This window comes from Orycteropus afer, unplaced genomic scaffold (genome assembly GCF_000298275.1).
Source record: "Orycteropus afer afer isolate SDZICR_OR568_19922 unplaced genomic scaffold, OryAfe1.0 scaffold00403, whole genome shotgun sequence".
NCBI lineage: Eukaryota > Metazoa > Chordata > Mammalia > Tubulidentata > Orycteropodidae > Orycteropus > Orycteropus afer.
Window position 1 is genome coordinate 1,442,909 of NW_006921990.1, and position 23,224 is coordinate 1,466,132.

The 23,224-nt window shown below is 37.2% G+C and overlaps 1 protein-coding gene across 1 annotated transcript in view; it reads left to right on the forward strand.

Annotated features, from left to right (window-relative positions):
• Positions 1-23,224, forward strand: part of NFKB1 (nuclear factor kappa B subunit 1) — a 117,090-nt gene that overhangs the window by 66,996 nt on the left and 26,870 nt on the right. The window contains exons 6-11 of the mRNA XM_007953652.2: positions 8,685-8,848; positions 11,179-11,337; positions 12,931-13,035; positions 14,982-15,073; positions 17,215-17,353; positions 22,835-22,978. Coding sequence (XP_007951843.2) covers positions 8,685-8,848; positions 11,179-11,337; positions 12,931-13,035; positions 14,982-15,073; positions 17,215-17,353; positions 22,835-22,978 — 803 coding nt within the window. The remainder of the gene's footprint in view (positions 1-8,684; positions 8,849-11,178; positions 11,338-12,930; positions 13,036-14,981; positions 15,074-17,214; positions 17,354-22,834; positions 22,979-23,224) is intronic.

Below are 23,224 nucleotides of genomic sequence, written 5' to 3' on the forward strand. Positions count from 1 at the left end.
TTTGTATGCTTGGACTTCATTGGAATTCTTGGGTCTCTGGGCTTATGTTGTTTTTAGATGCCATCGAATTGGCTCCAGCTTGTAACAACCCTATGAAAAAAAAAAAAAAAAAAAAATACTCACAACTGTACCATTAAGCAACATCATCCTGTGTACTAAAACACGAAACAGTTCCTTGTCCTGCCCCCTCCTCACAGTCTTTACTATGCTTGAGCCCATCATCACAGCCACGGAGTCAAACCATCTAGTTTTCACTGACTCTCTACTTTACCAAACATGATAAGCTTCTCTAGGATCTGGTCCTTTCTAACAACAGAACCAAAGTACGTGAGATGAAGTCTTGCTTCTAAGGAGCATTTGGCTATACTTTTTCCAAGACAGATTTGTTTGTTCTTCTAGAAGTCCATGGTATTTTCGGTATTCTTCACCAATACCACAATTCAGATGCATCAATTTATCTTCAGTCTTCCTTATCCAGCTTTCATATGCATATGAGGCTGTTGAAAATACCATAGCACACCTTAGTCTTCAAAGTCATGACTTTGCTTCTTAATACTTTAAAGACGTCTTTTGCAGCACATTTGCCCAATCCAATATGCTTTCTTGACTGCTGCTTCAGTGCAGCTTGGACTTCTTCCTTCTGTATCATGGATTCTTGATCATATGCTGCCTCCTAAAATGGTTGAATGTTGATCGCTTCTTTTTGGTACACTGACTCAGTGCTATCCCTTTCATCTCCTTTTGATGTTTCCTGCATCATTCAATATTTTGCCCATAGAATCCATCAGTACTGGAACTCAAGGCTTGAATTTTTTCTTCAGTTCTTTTCAGCTTGAGAAATTCCAAGTGTGTTCTTCCCTTTTGGTTTTCTATTTCCACATCTTTGCACATTTCATTATAACACTTTAATTTGTCTTCTTGAGTGACTCACTCTTTGAAATCTTCTGTTCAGCTCTTTTATTTCATCATTTTTCCATTCGCTTAAGCTACTGCCTGTTCAAGAGCAAGTTTAAGACTCTCTTCTGACATACATTTTGGTCTTTGTTTCATTTCTCATCTTTTTTGTTGACCTTTTGCTTTCTTCTTGATGTCATGCCACAACTTGTCAGGTCTTCAGTCATTGGTGTTCAGTGTGTCAAATCTGTCCTTCAGATGGTCCCTAAATTCAAATGGGATATAATCAAGGTCTGGGCTTACAGTTTTTATTAAATTTGGAAACTTTGCAGGCATTAATTCTTCAAATAGTTTTATGTCTTCCCCTGTCTTTTCTTCTGGAACCCCAATTAAATGTATATTTGATCTTTTGAAGTTATCTCACAGCTCACTGCTGATCTATTTTTGTTTTTCTCAGCTTTTTATCTATGTTTTGTTTTGGATATTTGTATTATCATGTCTTCAGCCTCACTGATTTTTTTTCTATAGTGTCTGATATGTTCTTAATCCTACCTATTGTATTCCTTCTGAGACATTGTAGTTTTCATCTTTAGAAGTTTGTTTGGTGCCTTTTATATATTTCCCATATCTCTCCTTATTAAACTAATGCTTTTCATCTTCTTGAAAGTATGTTGTTGTTGTGTGCCGTAGAGTTGGACCCGACTCATAGTGACCCCTCCTTGGGTTTCCGAGGCAGTATCACTACGGAAGTAGATTGCCCCAACTTCCTTCCGAGGAGTGGCTGGTGGGTTTGAAACTGCCAGCAGTCTGGTTAGCAGTCAAGTGCCTTAGGAACTACGCTACCACAGCTCCCTCTTGAAAGCATGGGAGTACATTATAATGTGCATTTTAATGTACTTGTGTACAAATTCTGTCTTCTGTTTCATTTTTGGATCTTTTTCTAGTTATTGATTTTTAACCTCATTATGAGTTGCATTTTCTTACTTCTTTGTATACCTTGACATTTTTTATTGGATGGCAGACATTTTGAATTTTGGATTGTTGAGTGCTGGATGTTTTTGTATTGCTTTCCATATTGTTTGAGATTGCAATGGAGTCAAATTTCTTTGTAACAGTTTTATCATATCTAGACTTGCTTTTAAGCTTTAGTAAGAAATCAAGAGCAGACTTTGTCCAAGGGCTAATTTAGTACAGTTATTAAGGTAGTCCCTTTCTGAATATTGAACCTGATGGTGCTTATATTTACGAAGTTCCAACAGTCTGGCTGTTGGGAACATGAAATGTTACAGCCCTGTGTGTGCTACAAGAATTGTTCTCCCTGCTCCTTTCTGTTGTTCATTTCCTATCCTTGAGTACTTTCCTTATACAAGTGCTCTGATGAGTACTCAGATAAACACTTGAGGTTGAACCCCAGTACAAATCTGTGAGTAGTCTCTCTGGTACAGTTCTTTCTTCTGTGGTACTCTTCCTGTGAATTCCTTGATCACCTCAGACTTTTTAACTGTATCTCTTCAACTAATGGAGTTAGCCAAGCTCTTTTTAAATTTTTCATTCCTTTGCTGCAGCCTGAAAATACTCTTAAGTCATTAAGCCAGAACATTTATAGGGCTGCTTAATTTGTTTCCCTTTTCTTATGGATAATAGTCCTGTGCTTCTGTTCAGTGTCTGGAAGCCATTTAAAAATTGTTTTTGGTTGTTTATAATGGGAAGTTAAATCTGGCCTATGTTACTGTAGTATTACCTGAAGTATAAGACAAAATGTTTTGTTTTCATTTACTGCCAGAGTAAATTTTTAATTATTCATATAATATATGAGGATGATGGCTTTCTCACAAGGATTAGATTATATACATGAAAAGCACATTCTATTTGGTAAAGTGCTACGCAAATGTTTGTTAGCATCCTTACCTAGTAGATAACCTCATTTTTCTATAGTTGTTGATGTTCTATATAGGTTTAAACCTAAAAGGCCAAAAGATGGAGGTATCACTTCTAAAAAAGCTGTCTCTTCTTATATGTTTGGTCCATTTCAGACTGCAGAAGTTGGCAAAACTCTTCAATTTCCTCATCTTTGGCTTTGGTAGTTGATGTCTAAATTTGTATAATAGTCTTATGAATTGGTCTTCCTTGTAGGGATATGGATATTACCCTATCACTGACAACATTGTACTTCAGGATAGAGCTTCAAGAGTTCTTTGTGACGATGAATGCCACCCTATTCTTCTTCAATTTGTCATTCCTGGCATAGTAGATCATATAGTTGTCTGATTCAAAATGGCCAAAACCAGTCCATTTCATCTCACTAATGCCTAAGATATTGATCTTTATGTGTTCCATTTCATTTTTGACAACTTCCAATTTTCCTAGATTCATACTTCGTACATTCCATGTTCAGATTATTAATTGATGTTTGCAGCTGTTTTATCTCATTTTGAGTTGTGGCACATCAGCAAATGGAGGTTCTGAAAGCTTTACTGCATCCACATCATTAAGATTGGCTCTAGTCTGAGTCAGAAGCTCTTCACCAGTCGTATTTTGAGTGCCTTCCAACCTGAGAGGCTTATCTCCCTGCACTATATTGGACAGTCTTTCAGGGCTGTTAATAAAGTTTTCCAGTAATGTATCAGAGAGTATTTTACTGATATTCATAAGGTTTTCACTGGCCAGTTCATTGAGAAGTGGATGGCCCCTTCCTTCTCCTGAGTCTGTCTTTACCAACTTCTGCAGTCTGAAATTGACCAAATATGCAATCAAGATATGTTGATTATCACCGATGATTGAAATACAAAAGTTGGAAACAGAAAAATCGCAGGTAGTTGGAAAATATGGCCTTGGTTATATAACAATAATGCTGGAGATCACATGATAGAATTTTGCAAGACCAATGACTTACTCATTACAAATACCTTTTTTAAACAACATAAAGGATGGCTATATGCATGGACTTTTCCAGATGGAGTACACAGAAATCAAATTGGCTACATCTGTAGAAAGAGGTGATGGAGAAGCTCAATATCTTCAGCCAAAATAAGGCCAGGAGCTGACTGTGGAACAGACCATCAGCTGTTTGTATGCAAGTTCAAGTTGAAGCTGAGGACAATTAAGTCCACAAGAGCCAAAATATGACATTGATTATATCCTACCTGAATTTAGAGACCATCTAAAGAAAGACTTAATGCATTGAACACCAGTGACCAAAAACCAGAGGATTTTGGGATGACATCAAGAGCATCATCCACAAACAAAGCAAAAGGTCATTAAAAAGACAGAAAAGGAAGAAAAAACCAAAATGCATGTCAGAAGAAACTCTGAAACTTGCCCTTGAATGGAGAGTAATTAAAGCAAATGGAAGAAATGACAAGATAAAAGAGCTGAACAGAAGATTTCAAAAAGCAGCTCAAGAAGACACAGTGAGTTATTATAATGAAATATGCAAAGACTTGGAGTTAAAAAACCGAAAGGGAAGAACATGTTTGGCATTTCTTAAGCTGAAAGGACTGAGAAAAAATTCAAGCCTCGAGTTGCAATATTGAAAGATTCTATGGGCAAAATAGTGAATGATGCAGGAAACATCAAAAGAAGATGGAAGGAATACACAGAGTCACTGTACCAAAAAGATTTGGTTGATGTTCATACATTTGAGGAGCTGGCATATGACGAGAACCAATGGTAATGGAAGAAGAAGTCAAAGCTGCACCGAAGGAATTGGAAAAAAAGAAGGCTGCAGGAATTGACAGAATACACACTGAGATGTTTCAACAGATGGATCCCACGCTGGATGCACTCAGTTGGCTATGCCAAGAGATTTGGAAGATGGCTACCTGGCCAACTGATTTGGGAGAGAGATCCATATTTGGATCTCTGGAAGACTGTAAGAGATCCATATTTGTACTCACTCCAAAGAAAGGTGATTCCATGGATTGTGGAAATTATTGAACAATATCATTACTGTCACACTCAAGTAAAATCATACTAAAGGTAATTCAAAAATGGTTATGGTAATATGTTGACAGAGCTTCCAGAAATGCAAGCTGGATTCAGAAGAGGATATGGAGTGAAGGATATCATTGCTCATGTAAGATAGATCTTGGCTGAAAGCAAATAATACCAGAAAGATGTTTACTTGTGTTTTATTGACTATGCCAAAGCATTCAATTGTGTGGATCATAACAAATTATAGATAACATTGAGAAGAATGGGAATTCCAGAACACTTAATTGTGCTCATGTGGAACCTGTACATATACCAAGAGGCTGTCATTCAAACAGAACCAGGCGATACTACATGGTTTAAAATCAAGAAGGGAGTGCAACAGGTTGTACCTTTTCACCATACTTATTCAATCTGTGTGCTGAGCAAATAATCTGAGAAGCTGGACTGTGTGAAGAAGAACGTGGCATCAGGATTAGAGGAAGACTTAATAGCAACCTGTGATATGTAGACAACACAACTTTGCTTGCTGAAAATGATGACTTGAAAGCACTTACTGATGAAGATTAAAGACTACAGTCTGCAGTATGGATTACATCTCAACATAAAGAAAACAAAAATCCTCACAACTGGGCCACTAAGCAGCATTACGATAAATGGAGAAAAGTTTGAAGTTGCCAAAGATTTCTTATAACTTGGTTCCACAACCAACACCAATGGAAGCATCAGTCAAGACATCAGACAATGTATTGCAGTGGGAAAATCTGCTGCAAAAGACCTCTTTCAAGTGCTAAAGAACAAAGATCTCTCTGTGAAGACTAAGGTGTGCCTAACCCAAGCCATGGTATTTTCAGTCGCTTCATATGCATCTGAGAACTGGACAATAAATAAGGAAGACCGAAGAAGATTTGAAGCTTTTGAGTTGTGATGTTGATGAAGAATGCTGAAAGTACCATGGACTGCCAAAAGAGCTAACAAATCTGTCCTGGAAGAAGTGCAGCCAGAATGCTCCTTGGGAGCAAGAATGGCCAGACTGTGTTTGACCTACTTTGGTCATGTTGTCAGAAAGGGCCATTCCCTGGAGAAGGATATCATGCTTGGTAAAGTGGAGGATCAATGAAAAAGGCAAAGGCCCTCAACAAGATGGATTGACACAATGGCTAAAATGATGGGCTTAGGTGTAGCAAGTATTGTGAGGCTGGAACAAGACAAGACAGTGTTTCGTTCTGTTGTACAATATGGTCTCTATGAGTTGGAGCTGATTTGACAGCACTAATAACAACAACCGCATTCTCATGTGGATATCAGAGTATTATGTTGCATATTGTTCTGTGCTGTTTTTGTTCACTCATTCATTAATTTATTCAACAGATATTTACTAGACATTTATGTGTCAGAAACTTTTAAGCACTGGAGATCTCTGCCATCAAGGAGGGTATATTTCCCTCACTGTGTACCTTGGCTGTTCTACTTTTTTCTCCCTCTGTCTAAACACATGTCTCATTCTACCCCTGGGCCTCTATGTGAGTGCTTATCTTATTCTGCCTAATTCTTACAGTTTTCTTCCCCTAGTTTATCTTACCATCTCACATTATCTTCTTCTTTGTGATAGTTCTGCCATAATCTTTCTTTCCTCTATTAATCTTTTATTTTCATCCTGAGTAAAATAAGCAATGCTTTAAAAGATCTGAGCTCCTACTTTCCTCTTTTAACTCTCCACTTACTACTGATCTCCTTATTCATTTCACTACAGCTACACTGGCTTCTTTCCCATTGTTGTCTCTTGAAAACAGAGGCATAGTCCTACCTCAGGATCTTTGCACTTGCTGTTCCTTCTACTTTGAATAATTTTCCTTCATAAATCCATGTGTTTCCCTTGCTTCCTTCAAGTCTTGTTGAATTGTCATCTTTTCAGTGAGGCCCTTCCTGACTATACCATATTATAAGTACATTATGTTTAACTACTACATATCCTATTTCCCATCCCTACCTCATTTTCCTTGATAACATTTACTACCTTCTAATTTATACTGTATAATTTGATTTTTTGTTTATTTGTCTCTTCTCTGTTGTACTCAAAACCAAAACCAAACTCACTGGCATCAAATTGATTCTGACTCATAGCGACCCGCATTTGATTTCCAAGGCAGTAAATATTTATGGAAGTAGATCACCTCATCTTCCTTTTCTGGAGTGGCTGGTGGGTTTGAACCACCAGCCTTCTGGTTAGCAGTTAAATGCCTTAGGCACTATGCCAGCACAGCTCCTTCTCTGTTGTACCAGTGTATGAAATCTACGAAGGTCGAGATTCTTTGACTGCTGGCAAAAGCACCTAGGATACTGACTGGTACTAGTAGGAGCTAAAGAAATATTTGTTGAATGAAGGAGTCACCTTGGTATTTTGTTTGTTGTATTACATTTATTGAATATACTTCTTTGCTACACATACCTATTTCAAAAATAAATGGCTGGAGCATTTTATATTTTTCCTTAAAAATCATTTCAATGGCTTTATGTATTCAGCTTCTTTTGTTCTATAGATTTGTAACCTTCTCTAGGTAAAAGGTTCTCCATCCCCATTACGTGTATACCCTTAGGCCAGAATGCACATTGAATTAGATGACAATTCTAATGGTAATACATAATTTCAATGTCATAGGTAACCCAGGAGGAGATGGCATCCCAGGTAAACTTTAAATCACATACAGATACCCAAGAATGCTTCAAAAACCAAAAAAATCCTACCAAATGAAATATTCCTCATACATACATATATATATATATATATATATATATATATATATATATATATATACGTATATGTATAGATATATGTGTATATATACGTGTATATATATACGTGTATATATATATATGTGTATATATATATTATTTGTAATTTAAAATTTATTTTATATGTATAAAAATACTTAAAAATGAGTTCAGGTAAAACTTCCTTATTAAGATATCTATGCCCATACACAATACTGCATTATCACAATACTATAGCAACAAACACTGGCTATGGGTGGATACATAGACAGGGGAGAAAATCAAGTGTGAGTAAGTGGATGAGAATATACCCATGACCATAGATAGATTTGGCTGATGATATTCCTACATGTCTATTTGTGCTACAAATAATATCCATATACATTATAGAAATAACAGGGGACAAGGTTGCAGTAGCTTCTCAGTGACAACTAAGCATCTTGAGGGAGTGAGTCACCAGACCTTCAGGTTTGGGATCATGGTCTCAGGGGACATCAAGCTCAATTGGCACAACATAGTATGTGAAAATCTTATTCTACATCCTACTTTGGTGGTAGCAACCAGGGTCTTAAAAGCTATCGAGTGGCCATCTAAGATGTAACTATTGGTCTCCCCTCATCTGGAACAAAGAAGAGTGAAGATAATTTAAAAAGGATATATATGCCCACAATCACTTAATCATAATTGTGAAATGTAATGAGCTCTGAAAGTCAAATGATTATAAGTTTACCACAAACTCATTTGTGGTAAACCCAATCTGACCTGATGTGAGACTGTTTATAGTCTTTATTATTTCATTTGGTAGGTCTAGTTATGCTTCACTGCAGGAATATGACTGTGTTTGATGATAATGTGTGCCCCAGACCTGCAGAGTATTATGTAATCCACTCTTTATGTTTTATTATTGTCTTTCTAATAGCAAAAAAGTTCTGAATGCTGAAATGCATCTTGCTAGCCCCAAGGGATTTGGATAAGAGATTGAGGACTTGTGTATCTCTTTAAAATCCACTTTACTAAAATGAAGCCAGATTCTCTAGTCATCAACTTCCTAACTTTAGTGGCTGCTATTGCTGTTATTTTTTCTCCAGCTTTGCAAACCTGGGTATACTTCATGTGACAAAGAAAAAAGTATTTGAGACACTGGAAGCACGAATGACAGAAGCATGTGTAAGAGGCTATAACCCTGGACTTTTAGTGCATCCTGATCTTGCCTATTTACAAGCAGAAGGTGGAGGAGACAGGCAACTCACAGGTGAGCATCATTTTCCCAGTCTTGCTCCTTTGAGGAGCTTACACAAAAAACCACTCTGCTATCAAGTCAATTCCAACCTTATAGGACAGAGTAGAAGTGCCCCATAGAATTTCCAAGGCTATAAATCTTTATGGATGGAGACTGCCTCATCGTTCTCCCGTGGAGCTGCTGGTGGGTTTGAACTGCTGACATTTGAATCAAATGCTTTAAGCCACTGTGCTGCCAGATCTCCTTTGCAGAAGCTTAGGCTTTCATTTTCTCATGTGTGGACTAAAGGTTCATCTCTGTGTTTCTGGTTTCTCCTTGTTTCACTCTGTGTCCACCCTTTCCCTTCTCAGAAACCTCTGATGGAATTCTATTACCTGTAAAGTAAAATCTATAATCCTGTAGCCCTCACAGTCTGGTCTCAGCCACCTTTTTAGCCTCATCTCTAGTCCCAACCAAGAGCAACCCCTCCCCATCACTGCTCTGTGAACACCTGGTGCATATTCACACCTTTGCACTTACCTTCCTTTACCTAAAACACTCCTCCTCCCTTCCTTTTTCAACCAACTTGTCAAAACTTGATTCATCATTCAATACTTAGCTCAAAGAATACCTCCTCTGTTAATGCCTTTCCCTAGCTCACGTTATTAAAATGAATCTCTCTTTCTTTGGGCTGATCAGGCATATTATAAACTATTCTCTCTTTACCAAAAAAAAAAAAAAAATACTATGGTTTTCTGTTTTCTTGCTTTTGCTCAATTTTTACTTCAGCACCAAGCCCTGGTCTACCACCTTGTCCCGTTTCTGCTTTTACATTTTATCCTTTGGTCTGGCTACTTTTCCATCATCTTATACTCAGGCAATCCAAAACCCATCATAATTCTTCCATGAAATATATTCTATATTCTGATACCCAGACTCAAAATCTTCACATCATTTTGCATTCTTCCCCTCACTGATGCTGCATCCCTATAGTCAGTGGTCCAGCTAGTCTGTGCTCCCTCATTTTTCAGTGTTCCAGTCTCTCTCGTCACTGCCCCTCCCCATTTCTAACTCAGCTTAAACCCTATGGCCACTTGGATCAATCCTACTAAAGCATACATTTTATCACCACTCAGTGTCCCCTCATTGCCTATAAAGTCCAACTATATCCTGTAAGGTGGCATTTCAGACCTCCAGAAACTGGTTCCAGGGTTTCCAACTGTGTTTCCCACTGTGTTCCTTCAGCTCAAACAGAACTGCTCCCTAAGACTACCATGATTTCTCTTTTCCTTGTCTTACTTAGCACATGCTTTCTATTCTTGCTATTCCCTTCTCCTGGAATGCCCTTGTCCATTCTCTTCATATATTCAAAATCTATCATGGTTTCAAGATTTAGAGCAAATGCCTCTTCTGCCCCAAAGACTTTTAGATTCACTTCTTCAAATTCCATTTACTTTCATCTGTAGCTCTCTTGTAGTACTTATCATTTGAATGACAGCTTTTATGATATTGTAAGTTTATGATATCCACCAGCATGAAAGCTCTACCAGGAGACAAATGGAATTAATCCTTTCAGTTACTTCAAAAATGCTTTGAGTACCTACCATGTGCCACACACTGTCCTAGGCAGTGTGGAATGACATAGTTCCTGTGCTCAAAGAGCTTTTGGAATAATTAGTTTTCACATTTCTCAATACAACTGGTACATAGTAGGCTTATTACATTGCATTCCACCACATCCTTTGTGACTTTAACTCTTATTGTAAAGAGAAAAGGGAGAAGTAGTGCCCCCAAAAACAGACTGGCAATCTACTTCCAAAAAATCAGCCATTGAAAAACCTCATGGAGCACAGTTCTACTCTGACACAGCACACATGGAGTCTCCTTGAGTCAGAATCGACTCAACAGTAGCTGGTGGTGGTGGTAGTAGGGGATTAACAGGAGAGGAGCAAGGCACTGAGGATAGTTTTCACCTTGTTGTTGTTGTTATGTGCCGTCGAGTCAGACCCAACTCATAGCGACCCCTCCTTGGGTTTCCAAGGCAGTATTACTACGAAAGTAGATTGCCCCATCTTCCTTCCGAGGAGTGGCTGGTGGGTTTGAACCGCCAGCCTTCTGGTTAGCAGTCAAATGCCTTAGGCACTACACTACCAGAACTCTCTAGTTAGAGAAAATGCACACTTTTTTTTAATACCTTTAATTTTAGATGGCATAATTTTTAAAAATTTTACTAGCAATATAGAGAATTTTGAATTAAAAAAATTGGTTTTTACTTTATGTTCTTTGACTTTTATAAAAGCATGCTATTTTGAACTGTTCATTCCTCTTTACACTTTCCTTGGGCATGAATGGACTTGTCCTAGATCGGGAAAAGGAGATAATCCGCCAAGCCGCTCTTCATCAGACAAAAGAGATGGACCTCAGTGTGGTGAGGCTCATGTTTACAGCTTTTCTACCAGACAGCACCGGAAGCTTCACCAGGCGCCTGGAGCCTGTGGTGTCAGACGCCATCTACGACAGCAGTGAGTGCTTAACTTCTAACAGGAGGCAGATAAAATATAAAGAGTATAGGCTTCCAACCCAGCCCTATTATTTATTTACTAGCTCTGAATTCTGGGACAACTGATGTAATTTCCTTGTGCCTCAAGTTTTTCATCTATAAAGTGGGAATACTTAAATCTATATTTTATTAGGTGCTCGATAAATGTAGTTCCCCTCCCTTCAGTTTGCATTGTGGTTTTCCATATGGAATCCCAAATCTCTTATTCTTTATGAACTCAATACTAAGAGAATATATTTTTCTTGCTCTTGAAAGGAAAAAAAGTCTCATTTTTTCTTTGAGGCTTTAAACAGAAGTTAGATGGGTATTCTTACCCATCTTTATTCCATGTATTAGTAGCTTTATCAAGATAAGAACTTTAAGTTAATTGAATGAGTAGTGAGCATATTACGTGCCTCCAAAATGTGATTTTGCTCTACAGTTCCTAAACCTTTTTAGAGAGTTCTATAAGGATTTACAGCATTTTCTATGCAACTTACTTGTTTGGTATGCATGGGATTTATTAAACAGGTATTTCCAATAAGTCTTGAAAATTTATGGAATTTAATGTAAATAAAAAACTCCAAGTATAACAACTGATTTCTCTAATTTAAACAAGTTAGAGGGGAAGTGAAAGAGTTACAAAATGATATAGGTTCATATACTAAAGACTCCATCACCTTAAAATGCAGCTGTTGGAGCAAAAAAAAGGAAGCTTTATACTTTACCACACTGAAACTTTTGCCCCCTAACCACACAGAATCTTAATTTAGTTTGATAAAAAAATTTAAAATAAAAAGCGATATAACATCTCCATTTTTTTGTTTCTTCCTTCCAAGGAGTGGCTGGTGGATTTGAACCACCAGCCTTCTGGTTAGCAGTCACATGTCTTAGGGACTACACAACCAGAGCTCCTATAGAATAAAAATTGATAAGTAGTGAGAAAATTATGGGAGCTCTGGTAGCGTAGTGCTAAGGCACTTGACTGCTAACCAGAAGACCAGCGCAGTTCAAGCCACCAGCCACTCCTCGGAAAGAAGGTGGGGCAATCTACTTCCGTAGTGATACTGCCTCGGAAACCCAAGAAGGGGTTGCTATGAGTCGTGTCTGACTCGACAGCATATAACAACAACAACAGCAACAAGAAAACTGTGCTTTTTCTAGCCTAGAAAATTAGGACTCTTATAAATGATATGACCATATCATGGAAATAAATTTGAGTTCTTAACATAAATGAAATTCCAGACATCCTTTAGTTTGATACCTTCTGAGGCCTCAGAAAAACTCTTTGTCTTCCCCTATTATTCCCTCTTGCTGTGTTAAAGGGAAAAACAAATACCTGCTCCTTTGTATCTCATCATATTTTGGTGATCGTGAATTACCCCTAGCCAAGAGATGCTCCCAGGTCTTTGGAAGGCAGTCTTATTTTACTAGGATCCCTATTTAAATAATAGGAAGTGAAGACATCTATTTAAACTCCCTTTTGATAAGGTGTGCTAAGAACAGCATCCCTGATAAGGGATTGGCTTGTACAGCTGAGGATAATCCATAACATTTTTTGTTGTTCTGGAAACAGAAGCCCCCAATGCATCCAACTTGAAAATTGTAAGAATGGACAGGACAGCTGGATGTGTAACTGGAGGAGAAGAGATCTATCTTCTCTGTGACAAGGTTCAGAAAGGTAAATATGTTCACTGGTATCAAGATGTAAAACATAATTCTGAGTGTGTCATTTTTTGACTATGTCTTGGCACTCCTTTAAAGCATATATACAATTTACCTCTTCCAAATTTAAGTTGCTTGTATTTTTATTAATTGTTTTTGTTAAACTCAACTAATTTATTTTAAAGTTTTCAACAGAAGTAAAGAGGAATAAGAAAATAGTAGTAACTGTAATTATTGACCTTTTATTATTTTAATATTTTAAACCTTGGTATCTAAGCTTGGTTAAACTCAAATGACTAATACATAGTTGATGCTTGACACACATACAAACACAGAGGATAAATACTAAGTTGTTTATTTTTAAACTCTTTGTTGTAATACTGACAGCTTCTATGCACACCTCTGTATGACAATATAATGTAAACTAAGAAAAGGAAAGACAGTAGAAATGAAATCGTTACTAAGATTGATAAATTAGCAACAGCAGGTGGAGATTATATGTTATTTTCTCAAAACTTCACTCCTTTTTAACATAAAATGGTAGGTGGAAACTATAATAAATATCTATTCATTACAAGGCTAGCATTTTCAGAGTAGGCAGATGTAAAGTTTAAAATATAGTCCATAAAGAAAAGAACAATGGCTTTTAAGAAATATATTCTCATGTAAGACTAAGTATAAAGCTCCAAAGTATAAGGCCAGAAAAAAATGGGATCAGATTCTAAAGCATACAGTTGTACCCAAAAAACTTTACACTTTCTCTGCATATCTTATTACAAGTCTTTTAATCTATTCAATCCAAATTATATTTATTTCCAGATTCCTGGATGTATATACTATGAGTAAACATAATATGAATATTTTTATTTACTAATAGGGTTCTTAGTCATCATCATTACACTGAAATGGCTTGGAAGAGAAATCTTTCACTTGTCCTAAAGAATAACTAGATCCAGAGTAGTCCAGTGGGGTGAGATAATGGGTTATTTAATCCAACCCTCTGGTAGCATAGTGCCTAAGGCACTTGACTGCTAACCAGAAGGCTGGTGTTCAAACCCACCAGCCACTCCTCGGAAGGAAGGTTGGGCAATCAATCTAATTCCGTAGTGATACTGCCTCGGAAACCCAAGGAGGGGTCTCTATGAGTTGGGTCTGACTCCACAGCACATAACAACAACAAAGTTTCTAAAATTCTGCTTAAACGGAAATGTGGTTTCTGTAAGTGGATAGCCAAGTATTTCCTATGAAATGGGGAGCGAAGCCAGGGAAATGCTAACCTGAGTGAAATTTTGACATTCTAATTTAATCTGACCATCATAGTATTTTGAACTGTTACTCAATATGGACTAATAACATATTTAGAGCCTAGACTCTAAACTATACTATCTGGTTTCAAAGCCAATCTCCTCCATTTACTAGCTGTTCCACCTTGGATAAGCTACTTAATATCTCTGGATTGAAATACCGTTTTATGTAAAATGAAGATGATAATAGTACATCTACCTCATAGAGTTGTTGTGAGGATTAAGTCAGTAAATATATACATGTAAATCACACGAGTGCCTCAGTAAACATTATGTGGGACAACTGTCACTTTGTTAATCTATCTTGAGTTGAGCTACTTTTTGAGATACTGATATTCTTCATCATCCTTCATGTTTCTCAGGAGTGAATTGATTAAGGGGTGGAGAAGTGAGATCAGAGACTGATAAGATAAAGCTCAGATTGAATAGGTAAATCTAGTATTCTGCCCTTGTAAATGAAACTTAGGCCCCATTATTGTGGTAACTAATTTTAAAAGTTTGTAATTTATGAAAATTGTCAGTAATTCAAAAGGCTGTGTTTTCCATTTTGAAAACATGTAAGTAAATAGTAGGTGGAATCTTGACCCAGTTTTATTCTTCAGTATGTTCATAAATACTATTACACTGCATAAAATTACATACTTGAATGTGACTGCAGATGACATACAGATTCGATTTTATGAAGAGGAGGAAAATGGTGGAGTCTGGGAAGGCTTTGGAGATTTCTCCCCCACAGATGTTCATAGGCAGGTAAGTGCATAATGATGATAATGATGATTGTATATTTTCTGACTTGTTGGAATTCATTACTTAGTTTCCATATATAAAATAAGAAAAATTATACATTTAACTTTCAGGAAAAAATGCTTTTTGAAACTCTTATAGGTCTTCAAGAAAAGTCATTACCTGTCATAAAATTATGACAAGACTGAGACTTAGGTAAGCAATTTCATTTGGGAATCTGATCCCTAACCCATAATGCAGTGGCCCTCAGTACCTCTACTGAAAATGTTTTAAGTGTTCTGCCAAGGTACTTATGGTGATACCTGATAAAAGGGTATTCTAATGAAAAGAGTTGAGAAGTGCAATCTTCTAGTTGAGGCTAATATGATCCTAGTAAATCAGGATTTCCCAGTTATAACTGAATATATGAATAAAATATGAAAATGTTGCAGCCCTTCTTAATTATTACTCTGATATCTTTTTAAAGGTGGCTGAGGAATATTATCACAAAGAAATTTGGAAATTTCACAAAAAATTAAATAAAATTCAAATGTTTGTCAATAAGTGACCAATTAAATAAATTATGATATAGTAATATGATGCAATATTACACAGTTAATAAAATAATGAGAATTCTATGAACTAATATGGAAATATCTCAAAAATACAAATTGAAATGAAAGAAAAAGCAAAGTGCTTAAGAGTGAAAGTAAAACGTTATTCTGTTCTCTCTCTATTCATATTGCATATGTGTAAAGAAACTCTAAGGAGCCCAGGTTAAGTGCAGTGGTTAAGTACTCAGCTGCTTATCTAAAGAAAGGTTGGCAATTGGAACCCACCAATAGCTCCATAGGACAAAGACCTGTCTTTAAAGGACTGAAAATCCTTTAAAGATTTCAGTCTGAGACACACTATGAGGCAGTTCTGCTCTGTCATATAGGGTTGCTGTGAGTCGGATTGACTCGATGGCACCCCAGAAACAAAGAAACTGGAAGAATATATAACATATTAATACCGGTGTTTACCTGTGGAGGCACACAGTGGGAATTGAGTGGATGGTGTTTTCAATATATACCATGGTCTATCTTTTTATAATTTACAAAGTCTCAATATCTGTGGATATATTACATACTCAAAAAGTTTAAAAAAAAATGTTAAAAAATTTTTAGCCTTTCTATCACCATCAAGAAATTGATGAGGAAGCCAGAAGTTTGCTTTAGAAGTATGTTACAGAACCCTCTATATATGTTTTGACCATCTTCACAGTGAAATATACCTAACACTGTGATGATGCCTTTCTAATCCTAATCAAGGCTTAATTTCCTCTCATTGGCTGGCCTGCCAACTAAGAGTGGTACCACTTTCCTCATTTCTCTCTTCCCCCAATTACTCTTTCTGATGTTGCTATAAATATTCTTCAAGGCTTTTAAGGTTGATTTGGAAGAAGGGAAAGAAGTATATGAAATGTATTTTATTTACGTAATATTTATAACTAGAAGAGATTTGAAATATTAGAAAAGTGGATAATTTGAACATTTGAAGTACATTGGCACCATCTTGTATTTCAATTGCACAATGATAGTTTAATAAAAGGAGCTCTGGTAGCATAGTGCCTAAGACACTTGACTGCTAACCAGAAGGCTGGAGGTTCAAACCCACCAGCCACTCCTCAGAAGGAAGAAGGGGCAATTTACTTCTGTAGTGATACTGCCTTGGAAACCCAAGGAGGAGTCACTATGAGTCAGGTCTGACTGATGGCACATAACAACAACAACAATTTAAGAAAAGCATATGGCTATGTGATTCTGAGTTCAGGGCTTTCACTTGCGTGCTGAATTTTAGTACACTGTGTCTAAACATAAGGAGTTCTGGTGGGTAGTGGATAAAACGTTTGGCTGCTAACCAGAAGGTCAGTGGTTCAGACTCACCAGCTGCTCCACAGAAGAAAGATGGGATGATCTACTTCTGCAAAGATTTACAGCCTCTGAAACCCAATGGAGGTCATTACGAGTCAGAATCGACTTGATGGCAGTGAGTTTAGGGTTTGTGTGTGTGTGTGTCTAAACATTAGGCATAGGGAGAAACATAAGGAAAGTGTTTCTGAGTTGCACTGCTACAAAAAATATGTAAATGCCTTTTACCAACCTTTGGATCTTTGCATCCTGCAGTTTGCCATCGTCTTCAAAACCCCAAAGTATAAAGACATCAACATTACAAAACCAGCCTCTGTGTTCGTCCAACTTAGAAGGAAATCTGATTTGGAAACTAGTGAACCAAAACCTTTTCTCTACTACCCTGAAATCAAAGGTAACTCAGTTGTTTGGGCTCTTGTGCTTATTCTAATAATAAAGAGAGACAAGTTGATTAGAAAAGTTCAGTTAGTGACCTCCTTTGAGCAACCTCCAAGTAACTGCTCCCTGGGTCCATGGTTTCAGAGAAGAGACAAATAATGTACTAGTTTGGAGTCATTGAATTAAATTCAGTCTTTTCAAATCATGTTGTTTCCATATTTGTGTTAGATTTAGAGTGTTGGCACATATTTGAGAATTTAACATTTTTTGAATAACTCAAAATTCAGGTAGTTGAGATCAAAAGATAAAGCTTGGTATTTAGAAGAATCAGGCCACTCAGGCAGTTAAACAGAAAACTCAGCCACTGTAGCACTGTAAAAGTGAATAAGATACTGTTTTTTTTCCTCACAAGGGACGTATCCATAAGGGGAGATAGTAGACTCCTAAAATGGTTATCATGCAAAGTATGATTTTGATAAATACCAAAAGTGAAAGATCTACATATCCATGTGAGGATGCTGAGGAGAGAGCCATTGACTCCATAGGAGCCTCAAAGATAAAGGCTTCTTAGAGATGATGTCATTTGATTTTTAAACTTTGGGATATATTTCAGCAGTTTGGTGTTTAACAGGGAAGGAAACATTCTCTAGGCTTGGGAAACTTTGGAAGCTAAAGGATGGAGGTAAGAACAATTTGTGTTTATTCAGAGAAACTGAGTGTTACAAACACTGAGATAGATGAGAGAAGGCTGAGGCAGGTAAGCCGGGGTACAGAGTCTGTGTGCAAACTAAGGAATTTGCGTTGATTCCGGAGAGGAGAGTGGCCAGATCCTTGAGTAAAGTTGATTTGACTTTCTTGTATAGATAATGAGGAGAGTACCTGGGAAACAGTGAATCACAAGAATACTGCAAGTGTTATAATTAATGTCACAAAATGAAATGTGTATAAATTGTTGAATGAAACACTGATTTGCTCCGTAAACTTTCACCCATACAATAATAAAGTGTTTCAAAAAAAAACCTACTGCAAGAATCAGAGTGAAAAGTGATGAGATTAGTCAAGTTTTGGTCCTAGGAATGATAGGAACAGATTGATTCAAGACACAGTTCAGTGATGGTGTCAAGAGGACTTGGGTGCTGACTGAGGTGGGAGGTAAAATAGAAATTCAGGAATCATAGCTGGTTCTGGTATTTCCAGCCTAGAAAGCTTGTGATATGGTTGACTGAAGAACAAGGGAACAAAAGTAGATTTGGGTGAGAAAGGAGGCAGCATGGTTTAAAACATGTTGTATTTTAGGTTCTATATTCTTCATTTTTATCATTATTATTATTTAAAGTTTTATATATTGCTAAAAGACTTTATCAATGTGTAAAAATAAGACAGTTTTATGTGTCTTATTGTCGATGATTCCTCCTAACCCTAGTAGAAACAATTTCCTTTAAGGCACAGTCTTGGTCTTGTTCATTGCTATGTCTCCAACATCTGGAAGAGTATATGGCAGGCACAAAGTAGATGCTTATTAAATGTTTGTGGACTGATTTCCTGCTCGACTAACTATATTGCCATCAGCAGCAGAAAGGCTGGTTATTAGTTGTATGTCAAGTAGGACATTAAATACAGAAATAAGACATTCTTCTCTCATTGTACAGAATGATCCAGCTCTGAATTCTGTGTCCTCTGTGGTCCTTGCCATTATAGCTAATAAAAACTTGATAGAGATGGTTGGGTCCAGAAGAAACAAAATAATCAAGAGAAGAATGATTTGCAAGGGGAGAACCTAGTTGAGGAACTACTGAACTGCTCTATGAAAAGTTAGCTATGACAAAGGAAGACTATAATGGCTTTTCAGTCTGAAAAGATGGAAATTAGAAACATGACCATGGTCTTTAAATAATGAAAGACAGATCTTTACTGGTCAACTAGAACCTGAAAAGTAAGAATGAGACACTTTTAAGGACATGCACAGCAAGTAGTAGAGGATAAAAATTTATCTACATTCATGGATTAAACTGTTATCTAAAGTCATCAATTAGAGGAAACAAAGATATTTTGGAATGTTTCTCAAAAATGGCAACTTAATACAATGGAAAAATCACTTGACTTTGAATATGATCTTCGTTTTGCCCTGATCTCAGACAAGTCACTTAACCATCCTGGCTTTAGTTTCCTCTTCTATAAAAGGATGGCTTACAGTGAATGACCACTTAGGTCCCTTCTAGAATAGGTTGATATTCTACAGTACATCTGATAGTGCCATTGTCAAGAGGCAGACCACAAGATAAATGAACCCAGTGTGAAAATCTACATATTCAATTCCATGGAACTGTGGGTTCTTTTATAAAGTGTGCCATGTGGAAGTTTCTTGTCATTGAAATCTGATTGGCTGTAAAATAGTTAGTATTTTGAAAATTGGCTCTTAACAATTTCTATTTTATAATAATATATAGCCAGTGTTTATCTGTGCCTTATAAAGCAAAATGAGTACATAGAAAATACCAGTTGGACTCTGCTAGAAACCATGACAATAGATAATATTTATTTTTGAAGATGAGTGAGTAAAGAGTTCAGCCATTAGCTACTTATGGAACAAATGATGGGGAAATTTTATGAATCTGTTCAAAAATCTTTGTTGATGTTTCTTAGTTTTGAGATCACTTATTTCTAATGGAAGCATAGTTTTCTCAAAGTTGACCCAGTTTGGCTTTTTCTTCCTAACAAGTTTGAATATGATTGGTTTTAAACAATTATTTTTTAAGTGCAATTGTTTCCCTACTTTCCCCTAGTCATTTTTCAACTGCATTTAGATGATCATGAGATAGTAAACAAGGTAACAGCCTTCCATCTAACCCAGAGATGACTGAAACAAAGATATTTTGGAATATTTTGGAGTAATTAGGAATAAGCAAGATCTGTCTGGACATAAACAATGACAAAAACATGGAAGAATCAGAAAAGGATAATTGTTAAATGTTAGGCTACTGGCTGAAGAAAGAATACTACATTGGGTATTTATTTAATTAAAAAAAAAAAAAAAAAAAACCCACAATGCTTTTGTTCTGATAGAAATATGGTAGGAAGATCAGAGAAAAGAAAGAAAGGGAAGAAGAAATGTTTTAGTTACCTAGTGCTGCTATAACAGAAGATACCACAAATGTGGATGGCTTTAACAAACAGGAGTTTATTCTCTTACAGTTTGGAAGGCTTTAAGTCCAAGTTCAGAGTGCCAGGCTCTAAGGACAGATGAAAGTCCCTCAACCTTGGGCTTCAGCTCTGCCTCCTGCTCCCAGCCCACTAGAGCTAGAGGCATTTCTTCACTCAGACAGCTGCTGGCTGCTGAAACTGATAAGCCCAAGGTTGACAAGTAAAAAGCACAGTCCCAATGTTACCAAACCACACGGCAGGCCATTAATTCAAGTCCATTGGAAGTCCCCAGGTCAGCAGAGCATGGCAGGCTGCTGAACAGCGACACAGCTACATTCAGGTTTTGAGTATGCTGTATGCTAGAGACTGTCCCCAAAGCTTTTCCTTAAATACAGGAAGCAGACCTCGTCCCTAAGGCAGCTACTCAGCTGCTAACAGTAAATTCCAGTCTCATCATGGAGTATACTACATCCAGCTGCCCAACCACCCAACCAAGCCCAGCCAAGTTGACACACAAACTTAATTACCACAAGAAATAACACAATAATAAACCACAGAGGCAGTGACATAAAAAAGAAAGGATAATGGGGCTCATGAGAAGCACAGATAATGAGAAGTGGGGAAAAATGACAATAATAGAAAACAGCAATCACATGAGGAATGAGAGAAGAATGTCTAAATAGTATCTTGACCTGGACAGTCAAAAGTTTCACACTGTATCACTGTTTTACTCAAGTATCTGTCTTAGACGTTCAGCTTCCCATAGCTCATCAGTTACCAAAGCCTACAGATTCTTCTTTCATTCTGTTTCTTGGATTTATGGAAACTACTAAGAACAATCCCCAACATATAATGTCTGCACTGTCTCTCCTTTTCACTTTGAACCTTCTGTAGTATCCCCTATGCACTAATGATAGGTCCCTGGTGGTGCAAATGATTGGTAATTCAAATCTATCCAGCAGTACCAAGGAAGAAAGGCTTGGAGATCTGCATCTGTCCTTATGGAGCACAATTCTACTCTGTAACATGTGGAGTCACCATGAGTTGGAATTGACCGGAGGATAAATGACAACAATATTCACTAGTGACAGATTAATCTCCCTAAGTTACTACTCAGTACACATCATTCCCTTGTTCAGAAACATTAAATGGTTGTGCTGCCTGTAAGTTGAGAGCTCTGGTGGCATAATGTCTAAGGCATTTGACTGCTAACCAGAAGCCTGGCGGTTCAAACCCACCAGCCACTCCTCTCTGTAGAGCTACCACCTTGGAAACCCAAGGAGGGGTCATTAAGAGTCAGGATCGACTCAACGGCAGTGAGTTTGGTTAGGGTTTTGGTTTCTGCCTATAAGTTAAATCTCTTAACTTCGTATTCTAGACAACCACAGTGTGGCCCCCAGTCAATCTGTTTTTCAAAAATTCCTTATAGTTAGCTTTCACTTCAGCCAAACTGATCATCTGTTGTTATCTTAAGCACTCCATGCACATTCTTCCCTTCTTTACTTCATTCCTTCTGTATCCCCTTCCCTTTTTGCCTCCATATATAAAGTTGATTGTGTGAAGCCTCTTCTTGGAACGCATTCCTGGATTTCTCAGCCCCCCTTGCCCTCCTAGAAATCCTTCCCTGAACTGCTAGAACACTGGTCTGCACCATGAATTTACCATATATAGCCTTATAGTGCTCTCTCTGTAGTCTTTCCCCCACAACCTTAAAATTATACCAGCAGGCCAAACATTGTCATGCTTCTCTTTATCCCCAGTGCTTACTTAGCTCATAATAAACCAGTTAGAGTCAAGTGACTCATGGTCACTCATATGTGTCACAATAGAACTGTACTTCATAGGATTTTCAGTGGCTGCTTTCTCAGAAGTAGATCACCAGGCTTTTTTTCCGAGGCCCCTCTGGGTAGACTCGAACCTCCAACCTTTCAGTTGACAGCTGAGGATGTCAACCATTCGCACTACCCAGAAGCTTTTAACTCATAATAGCTGCACAATAAATATTAGCTGATTAATAATAATTGATTTCTGTGACCAAGTAAAAATGCCCAATAGTGATTTCTTATTCACTATTTTACTCTTTTGTGGGCAATCTAGTCTCCCACTAATTTTAGCAACATTGGGAACTAACAGTTTTGGGTGTGTATTGTTCTGTGGTCTTTATGAGGCTGGTTCTCAGTCTAGTTGGCCATTGGAAAAAAAATATAAAACTTCTTGAAATTTGGTGTCTCTTCCTCCTTAAGTGTTTAAAAATACCATTAGAATCAATATTCTTTCTGTGGCTTGTAGTAGACCCGAATTAATCTTTTCTCTTCTGGTTTCTCTTCCTTTTTTGCCTACCTCTCTTTAAATACAGATAAAGAGGAAGTGCAGAGGAAACGGCAGAAACTCATGCCCAATTTTTCAGATAGTTTTGGTGGTGGTAGTGGACCTGGAGCTGGAGGCGGAGGCATGTTTGGTAGTGGCAGTGGAGGAGGGGGTACTGGAAGTACTGGCCCAGGTAAGAATAAAGTCTATTCTTTCTAATGCTTTTTTTTTATATTGGAGAGGGTAGAATTTTCTTTTCCTAAATTTATAAGCATATCTTTTGGGGGAGCGGTTGTAGTATTACTGAATATAATATATTAAATTAATTAAAAGTGCCCAAAAAGTGTAATTTTTTTTTTTTTTCCAAAGAAATGCAGAGGACTAAGTTTTGCTGAGTCTTTGAGAAATCATCTTGATGTTTCCTTCATTGTCTTCGCCA